This window comes from Colletotrichum orchidophilum, assembly GCF_001831195.1.
Source record: "Colletotrichum orchidophilum strain IMI 309357 chromosome Unknown Scaffold_182.1, whole genome shotgun sequence".
Lineage (NCBI taxonomy): Eukaryota > Fungi > Ascomycota > Sordariomycetes > Glomerellales > Glomerellaceae > Colletotrichum > Colletotrichum orchidophilum.
Window position 1 is genome coordinate 34,446 of NW_019173138.1, and position 18,601 is coordinate 53,046.

General features: G+C 50.7%; 5 protein-coding genes across 5 annotated transcripts; 4 read left to right on the forward strand and 1 right to left on the reverse strand.

Moving 5' to 3' along the window:
* Positions 1 to 854: 854 nt before the first annotated feature.
* CORC01_13196 (uncharacterized protein) lies at positions 855 to 2,428 on the reverse strand (the record flags this gene model as incomplete). Its single annotated transcript, XM_022624813.1, has 2 exons — positions 855 to 1,733; positions 1,787 to 2,428. The coding sequence occupies 2 exons, from the start codon at positions 2,426 to 2,428 to the stop codon at positions 855 to 857; spliced, it is 1,521 nt and encodes a 506-aa protein (XP_022468673.1).
* Positions 2,429 to 11,190: 8,762 nt separating this feature from the next.
* CORC01_13197 (uncharacterized protein) lies at positions 11,191 to 12,430 on the forward strand (the record flags this gene model as incomplete). Its single annotated transcript, XM_022624814.1, has 8 exons — positions 11,191 to 11,253; positions 11,361 to 11,390; positions 11,455 to 11,527; positions 11,583 to 11,619; positions 11,677 to 11,810; positions 11,878 to 12,028; positions 12,084 to 12,154; positions 12,240 to 12,430. The coding sequence occupies 8 exons, from the start codon at positions 11,191 to 11,193 to the stop codon at positions 12,428 to 12,430; spliced, it is 750 nt and encodes a 249-aa protein (XP_022468674.1).
* An 838-nt stretch (positions 12,431 to 13,268) lies between these two features.
* CORC01_13198 (uncharacterized protein) lies at positions 13,269 to 14,036 on the forward strand (the record flags this gene model as incomplete). Its single annotated transcript, XM_022624815.1, has 1 exon — positions 13,269 to 14,036. One exon carries the CDS (start codon positions 13,269 to 13,271, stop codon positions 14,034 to 14,036), a length of 768 nt encoding a protein of 255 aa, XP_022468675.1.
* A 757-nt stretch (positions 14,037 to 14,793) lies between these two features.
* CORC01_13199 (uncharacterized protein) lies at positions 14,794 to 15,591 on the forward strand (the record flags this gene model as incomplete). The annotated part of the gene is made up of 1 exon (XM_022624816.1): positions 14,794 to 15,591. One exon carries the CDS (start codon positions 14,794 to 14,796, stop codon positions 15,589 to 15,591), a length of 798 nt encoding a protein of 265 aa, XP_022468676.1.
* A 590-nt stretch (positions 15,592 to 16,181) lies between these two features.
* On the forward strand, positions 16,182 to 17,156 carry CORC01_13200 (enoyl-CoA hydratase/isomerase; the record flags this gene model as incomplete). Its single annotated transcript, XM_022624817.1, has 1 exon — positions 16,182 to 17,156. The coding sequence occupies one exon, from the start codon at positions 16,182 to 16,184 to the stop codon at positions 17,154 to 17,156; it is 975 nt and encodes a 324-aa protein (XP_022468677.1).
* Between the last annotated feature and the right edge of the window lie 1,445 nt (positions 17,157 to 18,601).

Consider the following 18,601-nt stretch of genomic DNA (forward strand, 5'->3'; position numbering starts at 1 on the left):
GTTCAGCAGGCGTTTATTGATACTGATGTGTGCAACGCGTCAGGACGCGCCGGTTGACCTTGAGCAAAGGTGGCACGAGATTCTGTAGCGGCTGAACGAGCGAAGCAGCACGCTGGAAGTACCTAAGGAATGTGACGTGAGCCCTAAAAGTTGGATGAATACACAGAATGGCATGCTTAGTGGCTGGTGCATACGTACTGAGCACTGATTTCGCCCCACGGTTCGCCATATCATCCATATACAGCCCATAAGTGGAAGAGAGTTTACCTTACGGAGATTGAACGCAGATGGTTTGGGGACTTGGGCATTTATTCAACGTTACTAAAATACACATTTACTCGACCAGGTGAGTAGAGATAATCATGATTTGGTTGGCCTTGTACCCTATTCTACTGCGTCATATTAAGAAAAGTGTTACAAAGTACCCATCTTCTAAGAAAAGGTTTTCGCAGCTCCATCTCGCACACATCGGTCACCATGGTCACTTTAAAACCTCATTCGGCATTTTGTGGCAATGGAGAGAAACTGGTTACAGCCTTTATGCACTTGTGGAAATGAGAGCAGATATCCTTCGCAGATTGTCAGTCTTGATAAGAAGCAGTGCATGGATGAAAGCTAAGTACGTGTGACATTATGGGTATAACTAATACAGATAACCGCTCAAGTCCAAATCGCTATCATCAACTAATCACATCAGGACGTTACCTCCCCAATAAACATATACGATGTGAAACTGGAATGAAGACACTAAAGTCTTCATACCCGAGATCAGCAAGTTGACCAGGTTCTGATGTCTGCCAAAGTCCCTCGAACCAGGCCGTCAACAACTGAATCTGTGGTCTAGACCAGGTGAATCACATGCTACCCACACTCTGTGACCGCTCCTTCTCAAACGTATCGACAGAAGCCGGCCTTCTATTGACCTTCTTACCTGCAGAGTGACCTTCCATCTCTACAACGACAGTAGTCACTGTTTCCATCTGAATGCCTTCCATCTGTTCGGCCCGCCTCCTGAGAGACTCCTGGCTGATGCTCCGCTGGGCACCGCTGCGGCGTCCGTCTTTCTTCGCGTCACCCACGCCACGCCCCCGGCGGAAGAGCTTCCAGAGCCAACCACCGGTTCCCTCGTCCGCGGAAAGATTATTAGGCGCACTTCCGGCGCCCTGAACCCACACCATATTGCCGTAGCGACGGTTGGTGGGTGTGCGCATAAAGGCGAAAGTCTCGATACCCGTCTCCTCAAAGTCTGGGGAGGCGTCAAAGATAATGACATGACGAGTCGTGGAGAATAGAAGAACATCGAGCCAGCCATTGGATGCAATCATTGCACCAGCAAGGCAGAAGTATTCCAAAGAGACGGGTTTCCCAGCCATTGTGATGACACGACCCAATGCCAGGGGGGCCGTGCAAAGAATGTAGATTATGGGATAGATGAGGAAAGCAGGGTGGTGTCCGGCGTTGCTCGGGTTGGACGCCGGGGCTTCGCCATGGGAACTCTTTGGGGGCCCAGATTGAGACGTTGTGTGCGCGTGGCTAAGTCTACGACCGCGGTTGCTCTGAGAGGCAGAAGATGTAGTGTTATTTGAGGAGGATGGGAGTTGGAGGGATGGGTCAGTGCGGCGGATGTGGTTGAAGATGAGGATGTAGAGAATCGCTGTGATGAAGAAGGAAACAAACATCCACATGTAGTGGAGGTAGAGACGCATCGCCTCGTAACGGACGTTGACCCAGCACTAGAAACACGTTAGTTCTATTTGGGATAAAGATGGTGCTTCGTGAGGCGTACCCATGCAGCGGCGCGGACGTAGAGGCCGCCGTGACCGGCTCCGTTATGGGTGATGATGACGCCGACAATGGCTAGGGCGTAGATGAAGAACCAGACAGAGCCGATCATGCACCAGAATGCCCAGTTGGGAAGCTTATAATCTCTGACGACGGAGAGATAGGTGTGAATGGCAATGGTGCTGATGAACGCGCTAGAAGCCAAATCGCCTGTTGAGATGAACCAGCCCTGCGCCCAGCAAGTCGTACTCTCGATGATGATGCCATTCTTGTTGAGCCATGCCGCGTTGAGCAAGAAAGCAAGGGCTTGTTGGATATCGGCAAGTAGTAGGTTGTAGATGAGCACAAGGAACTGATTGGGGGCGTCCCTCCTGGCTTTGTTCTTCTTGTTACCCCTAGGGTACATCGTTTCCGGAAGACCCATTTCTTCGGCGAGGACGGCGTCCGCATTCGGCTCGTCCGCCATGCGGTGAGGCCGGTCCGGCCCCGGTGCAAGATACCATTTTATTAGCCGATAAGTCAAGACCGAAAAGAGTGCTGTTGTTGTAATGAACGAGAGGAAGCCGAAGAAGGAAACGGCAGCGAGACCCCGTTGGAGGACTTCGGGAAGCGGCGTCAGCGTTTGGCTGTTTGCGTCGAGTTCCATGGCGGGCGGGCGGGCGGTCTACGGCGACGGAGCACCGGGTGGCGTTCGAGGATGGAACGGGATGGATGCTTCGGGTCGCCGTTGGACGACTTGTCTTTACCGAGCTATCATCCAAGCTTTTGGCGCAACGCACTCTCCGTAGTCGATCCGTTGTTGGCGAGTATGCCGCTGACGCAGAGGTCAACGGTTTCGTTCAAAAGGCATTGTGAAAGTGGCTGCAAGCCAGTTCATAAATGGCCTTGGTCTCTTAGCTGCGCCAGACCACGCTGCGGAGTCAAGCTGAACCTCATGGAGGCCCTGTCCCTGGCACATTCCTTAGCTTGCATGGGATCAACTAGCACTCGTGAGGCTCGGTTATTCTGCATTTAAATGACTAGGGGATGGGGTTCTCGTCGGTAGAGAACACTTCCGTACGAACGGACAAATCGAGAAAGATTGGAACTAGAGTGATGACCGGAGCTCCACCTCCTATAAAGGGAAACATGACCGGGATTTCGGGCTCCTCTTCTATCGTGATTTAACAATCTGGAGGCGAGCGAAATGAGGGGCGATTTGTCCGCCCGCCCATCTGGGGAAAGAAGTGTCATGGGCGACGTTCCATCAGCGGTAAGTTACGATCGACTGCCAATAACTCTAGACTTTCCACGACATCCGTACCAAGAAGCAGAGTCACCGATGACTATGGCTCAATGACACCACGCTCCCAGCGTAAGTTCAGAGAATCTAGCAAAGATGTGTGTCTTGTTGCACCGAATCATTTGACTCAGTACGAGCCCTCCAGGAGAAAAGCCAAGACAGGGGCGCAATGGGCGAGAAGAGGAGGGGGCTGCCACGAGGTCTGGCTAAGCTAGAGCTTGGCGAACTGGTGCTAAGCCGCTAGGCCAAACCTTAGTTGAAGCTTGTAATTACTCCTGATTGGTGCATTTTCAACAATAGTCAGGGTTGGAATACTTTCTGGAGCCACCGGCATGATGACCGAGATGGCAAGATGAGTTCCACGACGCGCTAGCTTTCATTCGCGTGTCCCTGCTTTGAGAGGCGAGAGGCTAGGCTTCTGCATTGGCACGATGCTGTAAGCTAGAATCTCTGTTGTGGAGTTGCTCATTGCTTTTGTATCTCTTAAATTTGTTGCGATGGGTTACATGTCCTGTCCCCAGAAACTCCCAAGACTCCATTGCGAACTTCTCAGCCAATTTTCCCATAGCCCACGTTGTGGACTCCTGCGCTAAGCTGAAGACGGCGACGTTTAACGAAATTCAATGGCGCTAGTTCGATGGCGTTGCCAAATTGCTCTTGGCATGCACGCCGGACTTCTCACTAGATTGTTTCGAAATGTTCTCTCTCGTAGACTAGCCGTGGAAGAGACAAGAATCTCGGTCGATGACCGTTAGAACTATCCGTAATGAGGCAAGAGATGTGTTTGGACATCGGATTGCAGGCCGTCAACGTGGTGTCCAGGGACCAAATTCGAGGTACTCAACGATGATGTGGCTTCGGCATTTGAATGATGCCACCCACCACCTTGCAGGGCAGTTGGCGTGCGCCACTGAAACGGTGATCTCGCTGTCTTGGTGATCTCACTGCCTTCCGAGCTGTCAAATTTGACCGATCTCAAGCTGGCAAAGAATAAGAAAAGAGAAACGTTGCACACTCTCTCCGCTTAAGAGACAACTCACCTTGTCCACCTCACATACGCACAACACCTAAGGTACTTTACCGATCCTCGCAATGAGGCCCAGAAAGGAGCCTTGTTTGAGACAAATTGTTTCGTACGAGTACATTGGATTTGAGTACACGAATCGCCTGTTCTTGACTCCGTGTCCGTTGGACTGCCACCGGACTGACCGCCATCATGAATTGAGCAAGTGGAGTCGCGGCTTGCTGTTTGCAAGCTGAAAGCAGCCCTGTACGGCCGGTAGAAAACAGTTCCCCAGCCTGATCCTTGGAGGGAGCAAGCACCGTGCTTATCGGGTCGGATCATGTCTGCGTGTCCCATCCGCCCTGTAATCGTTCATGACTCAGTTGTCGCGGAACCCTGGAACAGGCCCTGGAACATGCCCTGGAACAGGGGAAACCAGTGTCACTAGGGCACGAGACTGGTGATTATTACGAGTAGAGTCTCCTCAAGTCCTTGGCTAAGCTACCCTGGCTTGCCTGGCAAGGGGACTTACATGGCAAAGTGTCGGAGCTTAGGCTCTTAATATCCAAGCTACAGCCATGTGAAGTTAGCTTCGAGACTGTTAGCGTCCAGCCGCACTGCAGGGGGCACATCCGATCACCTGACCCTGTCGCATTCGTTTCCTCAAACAAAGCCACTGGGCCAGAGGGCAGAATTTACGTAGCTTGGCTGTACGAAGCTTGGCTGTACTAGGTAGGTGAGGAAAATTTCTTCGCAGGGTTCCTACGTAGGAGAGTGGCTGCAGGACCGTGATCTTCCTCTAGCCGTGCTCGGCGCGTTATGTAGCCGCCGGCATGTAGTGCCGGCGGCTGTCGATGTATTGGAACCTAACACGCATTGTGGCCTGGAAGACTAAATTTATCTGATAATTATGGACCCAAAGCTGCGAACAATCTGCGGCGGAAAATGCCACCGCTACAAGTAACAATAGAGCCAAAACGCGCAGGCGATCCAAGCACATCCAGACCCGAAGCTCGCTCATTTCTACGTATGTCCTATTCAAAATCTAGATCCAAGCTTCAGCTCGGCTCAACGTTCTGAAGCACCAGCCGAGCAGTTTATTGAGGCTTGCGTTCATGGCTTGAGAAAAGCACGAGAGACCCTGAAGTGTACATGTCATTGTCTGATTCGTGGTATACGAAATCCGGTAATCGGCAGAGCGAAACAGCGGCTTACGATGCTTCGGTGCGAAGGATCGGATCTTGAACGAATTTGAGGAGAAGGGAACAAAGCTGCCGGGCATGGGCGTCTTGGCATTCATTCCGCAGAGTGGTGTATTCTGAGTATACGCAAGGGGTTGATCTAAAGCTTCATGATTTTCTACCCATGCGTACACTGAGTAACACTTGTTTCATCTTAGACCGTAATAACAAACGGTTGTTCGAGTAACAATTACTGAGCAGCAAGAGACATTTTAGGAGGTAGGCTTTGAGTATCACGGCGCATTGAAAGTACGTGCTAGGTTCCGGCAGCTTAGGACTCGACCCAGCCACTATCCTTGGCTTTTAGATTGAAACCCCTCGAACCCAAGGAACTTTACGTTGTTCATGAAAAGAATTTGGTGACGAATCTGTTACTCGTCGTTTTGCAAATCCTGCATCCACGTTGACGTGGATAAGTCTGTTCCGGCAAAAAGGTTGCGCCTAAGGCATGATTCAATCTCGTAACGGACTCATCAGCAAGCTGAGACGAATTTGGGACCACATCTCGACTGCCCAAGAAACTGAAGCAGAATAGCATACCCGACAGCAGGAAACGAAAAGTTCGCTGAAGTTACCGATCCGTCTTTCTGATGGGAAGCTCGGAATCCTCATGTAATCATATTGCATCGAAAAAGGCACCGAGGCTCTGTCTTCGTCTATACCAGAGTCTAGAGAAAAGTCCGCTAGGTATTTGCACAGCACCCAAGTAAGACCAGGATGAATGGAAAAGATGTTGAGCTATGTAGCCTAACCTGACGCACCTCCATGTTCACATGAAACTGAATACATTGTCTTGAGTCACGGGAACATTGCAAGGCTGCAGAAATGAGTACTGAAGCGCTACAGAAGTATGTGCTTCTCTCCGCCGTAAGCGAAACTACACTCCATTTTGAATTCGATCGGCTCCCACAAGTCGACTGTGCGTGTTCTCTACTAACTATAGATCTATCACAAAGCGAGGAGGCATCGAGCGGAAGGCATAAATAGTAGTAAGTAAGTGGCTTGCTTAAGCTAGAACAAGATCACGGATTTATATGCCGTACGGAGCGAGCCAACGGAGCGGTCATTCCGTGGTAAGCGGTGTCCGGTGGCAATTTACTGGGCGGCGCCACTTGTGGCTCTACGACACGATCTGATAGTGAAATCCATTTAACTGGCTCTCCGTGTTCGGTATTCGTTCCCAGGAGAGAGAAATACTCTGGGTACCTTGCACCAGCAGTAGTTTGTCTTCAACTCCTCGAGAATGCCACCGAGCTTCCAATCCAGGACAGTCGATAGATTGATCGTCAACATAGCTGAAGTGCCATTTCGCAAGGATGAACTGTCATTCAGAGAGGAAACCTTTTGTCAAGTTTGATTCGAGTGATCATCTACTTCTCTATGTTTTTCATCCACATCATTCAAACTGCTTCGTCCCGAAAGCATGTAAGAACGTTGATTCGCCGTCCGTGGCTTTGCCGATCAAATCTCAGTCTTAGGGCCTGTCATAGACTACCTTTGAACACTGATGACTTTGAAACTCAACATGCCAGTGCGTTGACTCATGGAGGCCGGGCGCTTTCCTGTGGAAACTGCCAAGGAGTATCCAGCATAGGGCCTTCAAGCGCAGGCGGTTATTGCTGATCATTGGCCGCCGCTAGCTACAGTCCTAAGGTTGAGTTTGCTGATGCCTTTATTGAATGCTGCGTATTTTCACCGTTGTGATCATGATTACCTGACGAAAGCAAAATAAATTTGGTGAATTCACTGACACGTTTCTCTGTTGAGACTGGGCAATGGCTGATATTGAAATCAACTTGCAGGTTGTTCATTTCGGGCATAAACCCATTGCTCTACAAATTGATATGGGCCTACCTGTCTTCACGACAGTAAGAAGGTAAGGATAAGGACGCAAGAACGAGTTTGTGTCTCCATGAACAAAAGCTGATCTCCGGACCAAATATCAATTCAGCTACTAGGATCAAAGATTAATGAGAAACAACACATTAAGTGTCTAAGTACTAATTTTGTTCTCAAAAGACATCCTCGGGAGACGTTTATCAGGCTCCTTGTGAAAGAAGGGGCAAACGGCTTAAACGGGGCTGTGTTAATCACGGTGAACCTCCAAAACAACGTCAGCTCCACCGCAGAGCTTGGCAACGTCTCGAGCCTATCGGTAAATGGAGTCTCACATCACATCACCGTGTGTAGCACCGAATCTTAGAGTCAGAAGTCAAGATCCAGTCCAAAAACGTAGTGACCTCAAACAAGCAGACTTCGAAAGACAGTCAAATCTGAAAACATGGGTCCTCTTACAGATCATCGAACAAGTTGAGGATGATTTCTCGAGATGCCGAGGTTATCTTTGCGCATCCTAGATTGCAGCGGAATGATCTCTATTTCCACCTGTTTACTTATAAGCGGACCGTCGGGCCAGACTTTTGGCCGCTTGGACGGCGCGCCGGCTTTCACGAAGCCCGTTGAACTGCATGGAACAGACTTTCGTACAAATATCCCTGCTGTAGTAGCTAGGGAAGGCTGGTCCTCATGCATCACGACTTATGTCTTGTTGTTCTGGTCAAAAGCCGGAGACCGCGCGAGAGCTATACGCCGATGCGGGATTAATTCTAAGATCAACAAAGCCGTGGATGAAGTTAGTGTCTGACGCAACAAACAACTGTAATTTCAAGTTCCAAGACAGACCTCATGATCAGCTGAGAAATTCACCTTGCTGTCACATCAAGGCGAGTCAGTCAAAGTATAGATCCGGGCGAGGACGTAGAATCAAGGATCCGTTGGTGTGCTCTCGTCAAGATCCCCATCGCGACGATGGCGAAGGGGCCTCGTTGAGAGGAGATATCTCAACTGCCGATGAATAAATGTAGTTAGAGTCAGCAAAGTCAGCTGAGGGCTGGGCAAATTTATGCATATTGGCCGGGATTACTCGCGGCAATTGATATGTACTGACTGCCGGCACGTCTGGCCACACATTTTGCTCCATAGTGGTACCAGACACAGTATCTACTTCAAAACCGTAACTACTTTACATAACGTTTCTGCGGCCGTTTTCTCCACCAATGAAGTGTCCCCTAGGATTTCTCAACTGGGCAAGTAAAATGACCAAGTGGTCCGTGGAAAGTCTGGTCCAGACCACGAAATAGCCTGTGGGCGACGGCCTGAAGTGATCCTCAGCCCTAGGGAAGCTCCGCCAGAGTCTAAACAAACCCTGGTGCATGTGGCGCTCAGTAGCAAGTGCGACACCGAATCAACTGCGCGGCAGCCCGGATCACCAATGCTGGGTGCCGACATGGGTGGCCGATGTGGGGGTGCCCCGGACGCCAAGACAGCAGTTCTTTGTCCCCTCCCTCCACCTCTTCCAACGGAAAGGGCAAGTGACCCCGATGTGAAGCGGGGGTACGCTTAGTAGACTAAGTTGGGTTCGATTCCTATCGGCGTCAACTGGTGTTTTGGCCGAACGGCATACTTTCCCGAACCCTCGGGAGAATCCGAAGTAGAGTTCGAGAAGGCCGGGAGAACCCAGGACTCAGGCTATGGCCAAGTCTGGTGCAGCTGTCACCTGAAAAAGTACCGCAGAATTCGACGCGTCACTGAATCACAGCCCGGAGTCCGTGAGCAGGTTCCTAGACCGTTTCACTCCGTCGCCCATTCCCGTTGGCGTTTCCCTCGCGGAAAGCTCCGTTGTGATATTGATATTGAGGCTCTACTCTGAGGCGACTTTATCTCTGTGAGCACCCAATGTCAGAGAAAGGAACGGTGGTATCCCATAGCCTTGGGGATCAAACCCTCGTAGTATTACATATATCCGAGAATGTCGACACCAAAGGTGTCTAGTATTAGTACGATGATGCGTGTGGATGATTGTATCTTGGTGGGGAAAGCTGCCTACTTTGTAAAGTCTATGCTCCACCTGCACCGAGCAACGCGTCTGTGACGCAAATCAACGGGCAGCACAAACAGCACCATATCGTGCGTCGCAACATTGTCTGCCCGGTCAGCAGAACCATTGAAGACAGACCAGCCACAGAAGGCGATCCGGACAGAACCCCGACGGCACTATGCCGGTTGATATATCGACGAAGGACTGCGCGCTTATGGTATATGTATGAACATGCAGTCAATGTGTGAGATTCAACAGTTAATAAAGCACACAATGTCGAATTGAAGTCTCTTTAACGATGATAAAGGGCTCAGTAACGGTTAAATTATTCGGTAATACTGCCCGGAGTGAACGGACATTTAAAAGAAGCTAACGAGTCACCAAGCAGGGGAAACAGGGCCCTCCATGTGTCTCCAAGATAGTGCTACCGTTGTATGCATGTACAAAGACGTTGAAATGCGATGGTTCTAAGGCTTATCTGGGATGTTGGATTCCCAAAGATAGGGGACCGAGAAACTCACGTCCGGGCCGCATAATATGGATATAGATCGAGGGCTACTTCGGGTTGATGTCTCAATTGCCGCTTAAAAAGGAGCTATGACACTCACCTCACAAGCAGTCCCAACACTCGATTGGCTCGCAACAACTCCAGTGCAGAGCTTAGGCCCGCTATTGTCTCTACGAACGATCCCGTTTAGAGGTTAAGGTTTACCCCCAATGCACAGAAACGGGCTGCTGCAGGGGAGATGGAAACCGACCAAGTGTGGGAGAAGGGCGCCGTGTCATTTCTGTCCGGCAGGCATCGCTGAATCCCTCGCGGCAATCCTTTTCTAGTAAGAATACTCTACACAAGATGACACAACAGTGGGCGTTCACGATTACTAGCTTCTGGAAAAGGCTTGACGCGGTCCTACAGAATCTTCATGTTACTACCTGGTCACCCTGTGAAGTTTTAAGGCCCGTGGCGTGACAATCGTCTCAAGTGTGCTGCGGTTACTGGCTGCGGCGAATAATTCAAGCGTCGGACCAAAGCAGTGTCTGACCAGTAAGACACGCCGTGGGCTTCGAGGATGCCAGTACCTCGGGGTGAATGAGATGCCGCGCACAATGCGCGCCGGACTTGCGCTTTGGCAGTAGAGGTGCTCCCCTTGGCAACATTTGACCTTGGCAGTACGTCAAGCGCGACCTGTCTGACAAGCACTGCTTAGCCAAAGCCGCCAGAGAGACGGTACCAGCAAAGCGGTGAGCTCTTCTGGAATCACTTCGACAGGTGAGCCTGAAATTTCGACCAAAGTAGCCCAAACCCAAAAACGAGCCATTACACTGTCGATAAGCTTCCTTCAGAACCTTGTCCACGAATGGCAGTCTTTATCCTATGGCACAGGAACCCAGCGGCAACGCCTCAAACCTTAAGCTTCCCTACATGTATTTGCCGAATCTTATCTTCATCAGTCTGAAATCTACTTATACCAAGGCACGCCAGCGGACCCGGTCAAGGACTATTTGGTATCAGGGTGTCATTCTTCTGCACGTGCCACCAAGCGTTGATATTGAAGGATACCGAAGGATACCGGCATCGGAACGAGGTCAGAAGCCTTCCTCCGCCGTGACGCTCTTTAGGCGAACCTCCCCTCGATATGGACGACTTCAAATCGACAGCCAGTGAGACGTCGAGTCGCCCAAGACACGATATCCGCCTCGAACAGATCATTAGCCTCATCATCGCACCAGTCTCATCTTGCCTGCTGGCATATCTACTTCGTGAGGGAATCGTTGCAGCAGGAATTTCGGCAAGGTCTAATGTATTTCAAGGTTACCAGTGGTCCGTGATCAAAGATTGGCGTCCATTGCCGTGGACAAGATGGCGTAAGGAATAGCTCAAAGGTTGATGGGCCAGTTTGGGCTGATATGTTGTGTTGCAGTGGCTCTACTGATCTACCTCATTTCATGCCTATTCGTCTTTGGATCTTGGGTTTTTCAGCTCTTATTTCTGGCTGAGATTCGCATGGATTTCCTACCATGTTCGGCGGCGGGCATACTCTGCTTAACTGCCTATATCGTAATTAAGGTAAGTCGAGCACCAACTCGGCTGAATGTAGCATTGCTAATCTCATCAAAGACCGTGAGTAGTGTCTTCTTACAGAATGAAATCAGCGAATCTGACTCTTTAACTAGCTCGTCTACCTCTTCATGGTTGATAAAGTGGTAAAACTTTCCAAAAAAAAAAAACCCCGATCCCAACCAGGTTTTTCGCTAATGCATTAACTAGCATGTTATCCGAAGCACCACCAAGTCTCGTCTCAAGTCCAAATTGTACGTCTTCAATTCGTTTGTCGTGCTGGGTATGTCAAAGTTCAAGTCCAAGTTATCAAATCAGCTCCGACTGACTGCTATCAGCTATATACGGCATTGTAGCCGCATTCAACTTTGCCTCGTGAGTGGCCTCAAGCAATGTCCTCAGCGGTTATATTGACAATATCTGCCCTACTAGCCGTGGATTCCGATACGACGAGGAGGATGACATTTGCATTATTGGACTGGAGCGAGCCATCATATTGCCTGTCATTCTCTTTGACGCTGTCGTCAACGTGTATCTGACATTTTTGTTCTTGTTTCCGCTTCTTAGTAAGTCACAATTTTCAACCGTGCTTTTCCTCAGTTTCTCCAAGGAGATTCTAACTTTACCCATCAGGACTCCACTCGATTCAAATATCGATGATAAGGCCACAGACGGTGCATGGGAATACTCTTCCCCTCTCTCGAGTTCCACCCAACGTAAGGTTACGTAGGCTCGCGTTACGAACTTTTACCGGTGTTCTCGGCACATTGGCCATTAGCGTCGCGTAAGAAGAGCCCAAGTAGGCATAAAAGCTTGGACCTGGCTAAAAGATTTCCCAGGAACCTCTCAGTGTTAGTAGCTCTGGGAGGCGAAATAGTTTGGGTTTGCTTCACTTGTTGCAACACCGACAGTAAGTTCAACATCATCACCGGCTGAACCTTCCCACCACCAAATGTCACGATTCCATGTCAAGTCAAAGCCTAATTTTTCCCAAGTTCTTTTCACGGCTTTTGTCATCCATTGGATCAACTCTGGCGGTAAAGCGACCCCGAAATCCAACGTTGAAGTTGCCCAGACTCCAGCCCCGCCACCACCATCGTCTGAGCTCGACGAAGAAGAAGTTGTTATCCACACCGAGATATACGAACATCGACGAAAGCCGAGCGAGGAATCCGTTGAACCATAGTGAATCATTTGCTGCCCGGTCGTGATATGGTTGCGCATCGTTCCCGAGGAGAGTGTGCCTAGCCACCGGACCTCTTTAAGGGAGCGACCTTTTATCGAACTCATGATTCCCCCTCATGGAAAAGCGTATTGTCTTCTCAAAGCTTGGCGGCGCTAGTGGGAAAAATATTGCATACTTGTTTACCGTTAGTTCAGCACCTATCGTGTTCAGCACAAGTTCTCGTATCAATACTGCATAAATCTATCTTGTGTTTATCTCGGGAGGCAGAATTCATCAACGGAAATTCTCCTCTCTGATTATACTTGTTCACTAGAATCCGTGATCCTTGGCTGACGTGCGCACTGCTGCCCTGTCGCAGGCTGCCATAATACTTCCCGTCTCCATGTAGGCAGCAGTAGCTTACGCGTCGATCAAGGGGTGACGTGGAAATCCCCAAGAATTCACACGGATTCATCATCGCAATCTCAAGAGCAGGCACTCAAGCAATCATTGTTCGCATGCATGTTTCTTTTTCTGTGCCTGAAGTACATGTACGTATAGAGGTAACAAATCCTAAGTGGTTCATTAGGTCACTTTCGACTGGATAGTCTGTCCATAAGTCTTCTTCAAGGCAGCAATGGAGAGTGCGGCATTATCGGAAAGGACTAGGTTGCTACATTCGCTGTTAATGCTGTGCCTATATCTGATGCACCATACTAGATCAAACCTACTTTAAGCATGCCGCCGGCAACTCTGCCCTGCGTCGAGGCTACACATCCGCCGAGAACATCTCAGTCCCTAGCATCGGTCCCGACGGCCGTGTAGTCTGCCCGGCGAGTGACCGAGTTACCCCCAAAGAATGTCACAAAACCTGTTTACCACTGCTGCTATCATCTCCTTCACAGCCGTGATTCTGTTTTCAGTTCAATTTGCTTCACAAACCGAACCGTCCAACCGGCCGGTACCCACCATGTCGTCCTTTGCAGCAACGACCTCAAACGCCGGACATGACACCAATGATCCTAGCAAAAGACGTTGCCACTGCGCCGAAATACGGAAAGAAAACCGACTGCGCCAAGCGATGGGACGCGAAGAGCGCTTAGTCAGCGGGTTCAACGACGCCGGACGCCTGCTCCTTAACCGCCGGACGGCTTTTGGCTTCGGCCACTGGACCACAGTCTACGGATACCCAAGCACAGGCGGATGCTACACGTTGAAATGCGACGGTGTGGAACTGGACTTTCTGGGACTGAGCCGTTTTGAGCCCACGTTCAGGTCAGGGGATCCGGACGAGGAGGATGCCCACTGCGCACGAATGGTGAAGCTCGGGCCGAACTGGTGGAAGAGCTTGACACATTATCTGGTCAATCAGTCTTTTGAACAAGCGACGTGGGAGGATGATGTTGTGATTGCTGGGTATCCGGCCGCGGGTGGTCTCTGGCTGTTGAAGACTACGAGGGCAGAAGCGGCTGACGCCGGAGTTGCCGTGATACACAACGCAAGGAACATGGAGGAACGATGCCGGCTGATTGCAGACTGCGGCGGGAGATTCTTCAAAGCAGCTGACAAGGTTCCAGAGCTTGTGATTAGGATATACGGCGTCCACCAAGGAAGGGTCAGACAGTGAAAGATAGCGGTTACGGACTGAACGGTCATATGGGAAGGGTGAAAATAAGTCAGTCTGCTCTATTAAAGTTTGGCCTTTGCTTTTGCCTGTTTGGAGGATTTGAGTTCAGAGATTGAGACACATACGGACTTGTCGACTGGCAAATATCCCCGAATGATATGGTATTGACCGGGGGAGCTTTTTTCCGCTGGTGACTGCTAGCTAGACCACTAGAGTGTACCCCGACACGAAGCATGCGGAACATTGACAAGCATCGGATGAAGGGGTCGGTAGCATCTCAAGTATACTTTTGCTACTACCTTATTTTATGTCCGTGTAAGCCGTGTTCAAGGGCTAGGAGACACTGTAATATCATCAACTCAAAGCTCTGGGCGATAGAATGACCAACTCCTATTCTGACCAAATCACCTGACGCGACAAAACTTCAATCTCATCGTGACTTATCATTGTTACTGGCGGGTTCGAATGTCAATGAAGGACCTAACAGACCATAGCCCTAGACTAGGCAGCAGCTATCAATTCTCCTGGCGCGAATTGTGCAGGCAGCATAAAAGGCGGGAGTGGACTACATATCTCGGCGAAACAGGCAGCAGTCAGCGATTCACCACAAAATCAGGAGAGTGACCAACCCGCCCCAATTGATGAGAGTCTCGAATTTCCTGAGTCAACTTGCTCTTCGTAAAGAATGACCTTGAATTTGAATTTGTTTCCTGCCCCTTTACAAACATTGTTCAAAACGTCGAAAGGTAGAGCTGAGATGCTACATATCCAAATAGCTGTACTGTACTCCCTATCAGTCGCGTCTTATTTCTACATTACTGTCAGATTCATGTCCTGGGCTGTCAACTACTACCGGATTATGACGATCAAACCGCCACCAGGGGGCTACGACGATGACGAGGGTTGTTCTCTCTGTTCGTACTGCCGCGGCTACATGGACGAGACACCAGAGAAGCATTACAGGACCTCGTTTGGACCGAGATCCGGCACCGTTGTGCGAGGATGGCCAAGCCACGGCGGATTATTTTTTCTAGGCGACTGCGTCGGCGTGGACCTCGACTTTCTTCAGCTCGACCGTTTCGAAGCCGCGTTGAGATCGGAAGACCAGGCGGAGGAAGATGCCCACTGCAAAAGGATGCGCATGCTTGGCGCAGTGTGGTCTGAGAGCGAATATCCCCGCGAACTAGAAGATCCTTTCAACTTTGGGGATTACCCAATTAACTCCCGACGAAGCGATCTCGTTATTGCCGGGTATCCAGCAGCAGGAGGCGTTTGGGTTCTCCGGACTTTTGAAGCGGACGGTCTGAAAAAGGGACTCGGTCGGATCAAGAACGCCAAGGACATGCAAGAGAGGTACAGTTTCATCCAGAAACTCGGTGGAGCTTTTTACGACAACCCGCTGGATTCTCCTGAGCTGAATCTTGGACGTGAATTCCGGGGTCCGAAGAGGAAAGGTATTGTGGTACACCAGATGATACGCCAGACGGTTCCAGAGGAGTTGGAATTGGAGCTGCGCTCAAGGTCGATGGAAATCAAAGTAGGTGATGAGATATGAATGTCCATTTCTATTCGGATTTCTACTCTGCACGAGGTATTCGGGCCGTTTGCACATGACCTAAAAGCAGAAAAGCCAAGGCTCTGCCTGCTCATTGAAGGCGCAGACCGCGGCGTTAATAACTCGCCAAGCAACCATTTCAAGTGAATTGTTCTCATGTTCATCTCCTTGAAAGGTCCAAAAGTCAATATTCAAGTACTCAAGAGCCAAGTTCACAATCAAGTTGACCCGAGTCCAACCAGAGTGGGTGGCGGCTGGGACTACTGCTCACCAAGACATGTGATCAATGCCGGATTTTTGTGCCGCACTTTGTGCCTGGGCAATCAGGGATCATGTTGACCATTGTTCATCAGACATGGGTTGTTGTTGAGACGGACGGACAGTGGAATATCAAAATTGTGCGAAGAGAGAGTTTTAGTTTGCGTGGTTAACAGGTACCATTTATTTGTGTGTCATCAATCTGGATTGACTGGACCCCGGACGGCGGCATTAAAAATTTCCAGACACACCACATCGGCCGTTATATCATGATTTAGCGACCCTCCAAACTACCCATCCCTTGGTGCCGACTCTGGAGGCCATCACTCCCGATGCGATTCCCAAAGCTTCCGGCGAAAGCCGCGTACATCCATCTGGAGAACCCAGCAAGACGCAATGCGCTGAGTCTGGAAGTGCTTGAAGATCTCCGCACGCAGCTCCTCTCGCATCTTACGTCACCATCATCAGGCAGGGTCCTCACCCTGCCTCCCTTCAAACCTTCCATTCTGCAGGGGCTCGAGAGCGCGAGCCACGCGTCTGACTCGGGCAACAGGTGCTCGTCAGGGTACAGCTGGCTCCTCGACGCCGCAGAGTGGAACCGAGAGCGAGCCGGGCTGCCGAACGTTCTCGTACTCCGCAGCAGCGCCGGGCCAGTCTTCTCGTCCGGCCACGACCTCAAACAATTAGCCTCGCTCTCGCATCTCGAGCTGAAGCGCACGTTTGCCCTCTGCGCCGAAGTCATGTCTCTCATTCGCCAGAGCCCGGCACCCGTCGTCTGTCCCATCCATGGTCTCGCGACCGCCGCCGGGCTGCAGCTCGCGCTGTCCACGGATTACCCCATCGCCCTCTCCACCACGAAATTCCAGCTTCCTGGCGCGAGCATTGGGCTGCCGTGCACGAGCCCCGCGACGGCCGTATCCCGGCGTCTGCCACCGGGGCAGGCATTTCGGCTTCTCCTCACCGCCGAAGCGGTCGCTGCTAGCGAGATGCGGGGTGCCGTCGATGTGGTCCCGACGCCCGAGCACGCAGAATCCACGGACACAGCGGCTGCCGCCTTTGAGGGTCGCGTTGCGGAGGTGGTGGAGCGGCTTGCGGGGTCGGCGGGTCAGCCGATGGCGCTTGGGAAATGGGCTTTTTGGACGCAGCTCGGCATTAAGGGTGACGATGCTGATGGAAGAGGAGGCGATGGTTATGAGGATGCGGCGAGCTGGGCAGGACGAGTTATGGTGCTCCATGCCCGAGGCGCCGATGCAAAGGAAGGCATCGAATCCTTCACCGACAAGCGCAAGCCGCAATGGCAGACTTGAAGATTGGGTGACTCGGCAGGACCGGTTGTGCAGGCCGGCAGAGACGGCTCCGCTCCCGTTAAGATAGTGGGTCCATATCCCGCCCGGGGCCGCCGGAACCCACTCGATGAAAAAAATTCTTTTTTAAGATCTCGATGAGTCTGGTGTTTCCGTCAACCACTCTCGTGCAAGCTGGCTTCGTTGACCAACCCGCGCACAGCTGTCACATCGATATGCTAATGATCAAAACTTGGTTGGAGAATCAAATTGAGGTGCTCAATTGAGTTAGATCTGCCAACAAGGTAGCATCTCTGCTTCTTGAGGCATCAACGACAACGTTCACATGAGAAGCAAGACAAAAAAGCAGACCACTCGCTTCCAAGTGCAAAAGGATGACCAACGTGGGGCTCGAACCCACAACCCCCAGATAACCACAACTCATGGATGAGAAGATAGAAGTCTGATGCGCTACCATTGCGCCAGCCGGCCGCTTTCCACGAGTCGTGCTGTTGGTGAGCCCGAGAAGTTGTGGAGATGTTCACCGGGAGCTCCGAATAGATTCAAGACTGACCAACTTCACAGCTTTGACCATCTCCAACCCACAACCTCACATCACCATGCGAGCTCCGGGATACACATGTACCAATCTGTGTGATGAAGCGTAGAAATTATGCGCTGCATTTATTCTACCGATCGACTTCCGTTTCTTTCGTCCAATTTCGCTCGAACGCTGGCCAAGGTGAGACAACCTAACGTCTTTCCCTCTGCGTGAAAAATGTAGCAAACTCTTGTGCTAGCTACAACTATGAACTCGACCCTACTGCATCTCGAAGCATGATGGGCTGTGTGTGCTCTCCCTCATCAAAAGTCTGCCTCTCAATCTTTTTGAAGCCGTATTTCTTGTACAGCAAAACGCCCGCGTTGCTTGCTTCAGGCACCGGAAGCACAACTTCCTCTTCAGCGCGGTCCAACTCCATTGAATTAGTCCCCTCCCAATACGGTGACCTCGAGCATCTGGAGATACGCCAAGACAACAAAGACGCCACCGGTCAGTTGAGAATATGCTCTGGGCTTTCTGAAGCTACCCCATAAACTCACTGGCCTTTATGGCGGGCAAGGATCCAATCAGGAGCCGATACCAGTATTTCAAACCACTCGCACCATCATGAATCCTGTAAATACATATCAGTAACCTGATAAATCCCTGATCACTGATTTAGTTGGAATTGATGTCGTAGAAACGACACCGTTAATTGCTGGCAGCAATTGATGCCATTGATATATTAGGTATCCTGCGACAACTGAAGCTTGCGCTGGCTACAAATAAGCCATGATTTTGCTTTGTCGATTTAGCCATGACGCTGCCAAATGCCGAGGCCAACAAAATTATCTTCCCTGGCAGCGGAAACATCTCTGCCGAAGCTAATAACGGTTCCAGGCCTGGGCATCTCATGCTTGAGAAAGAG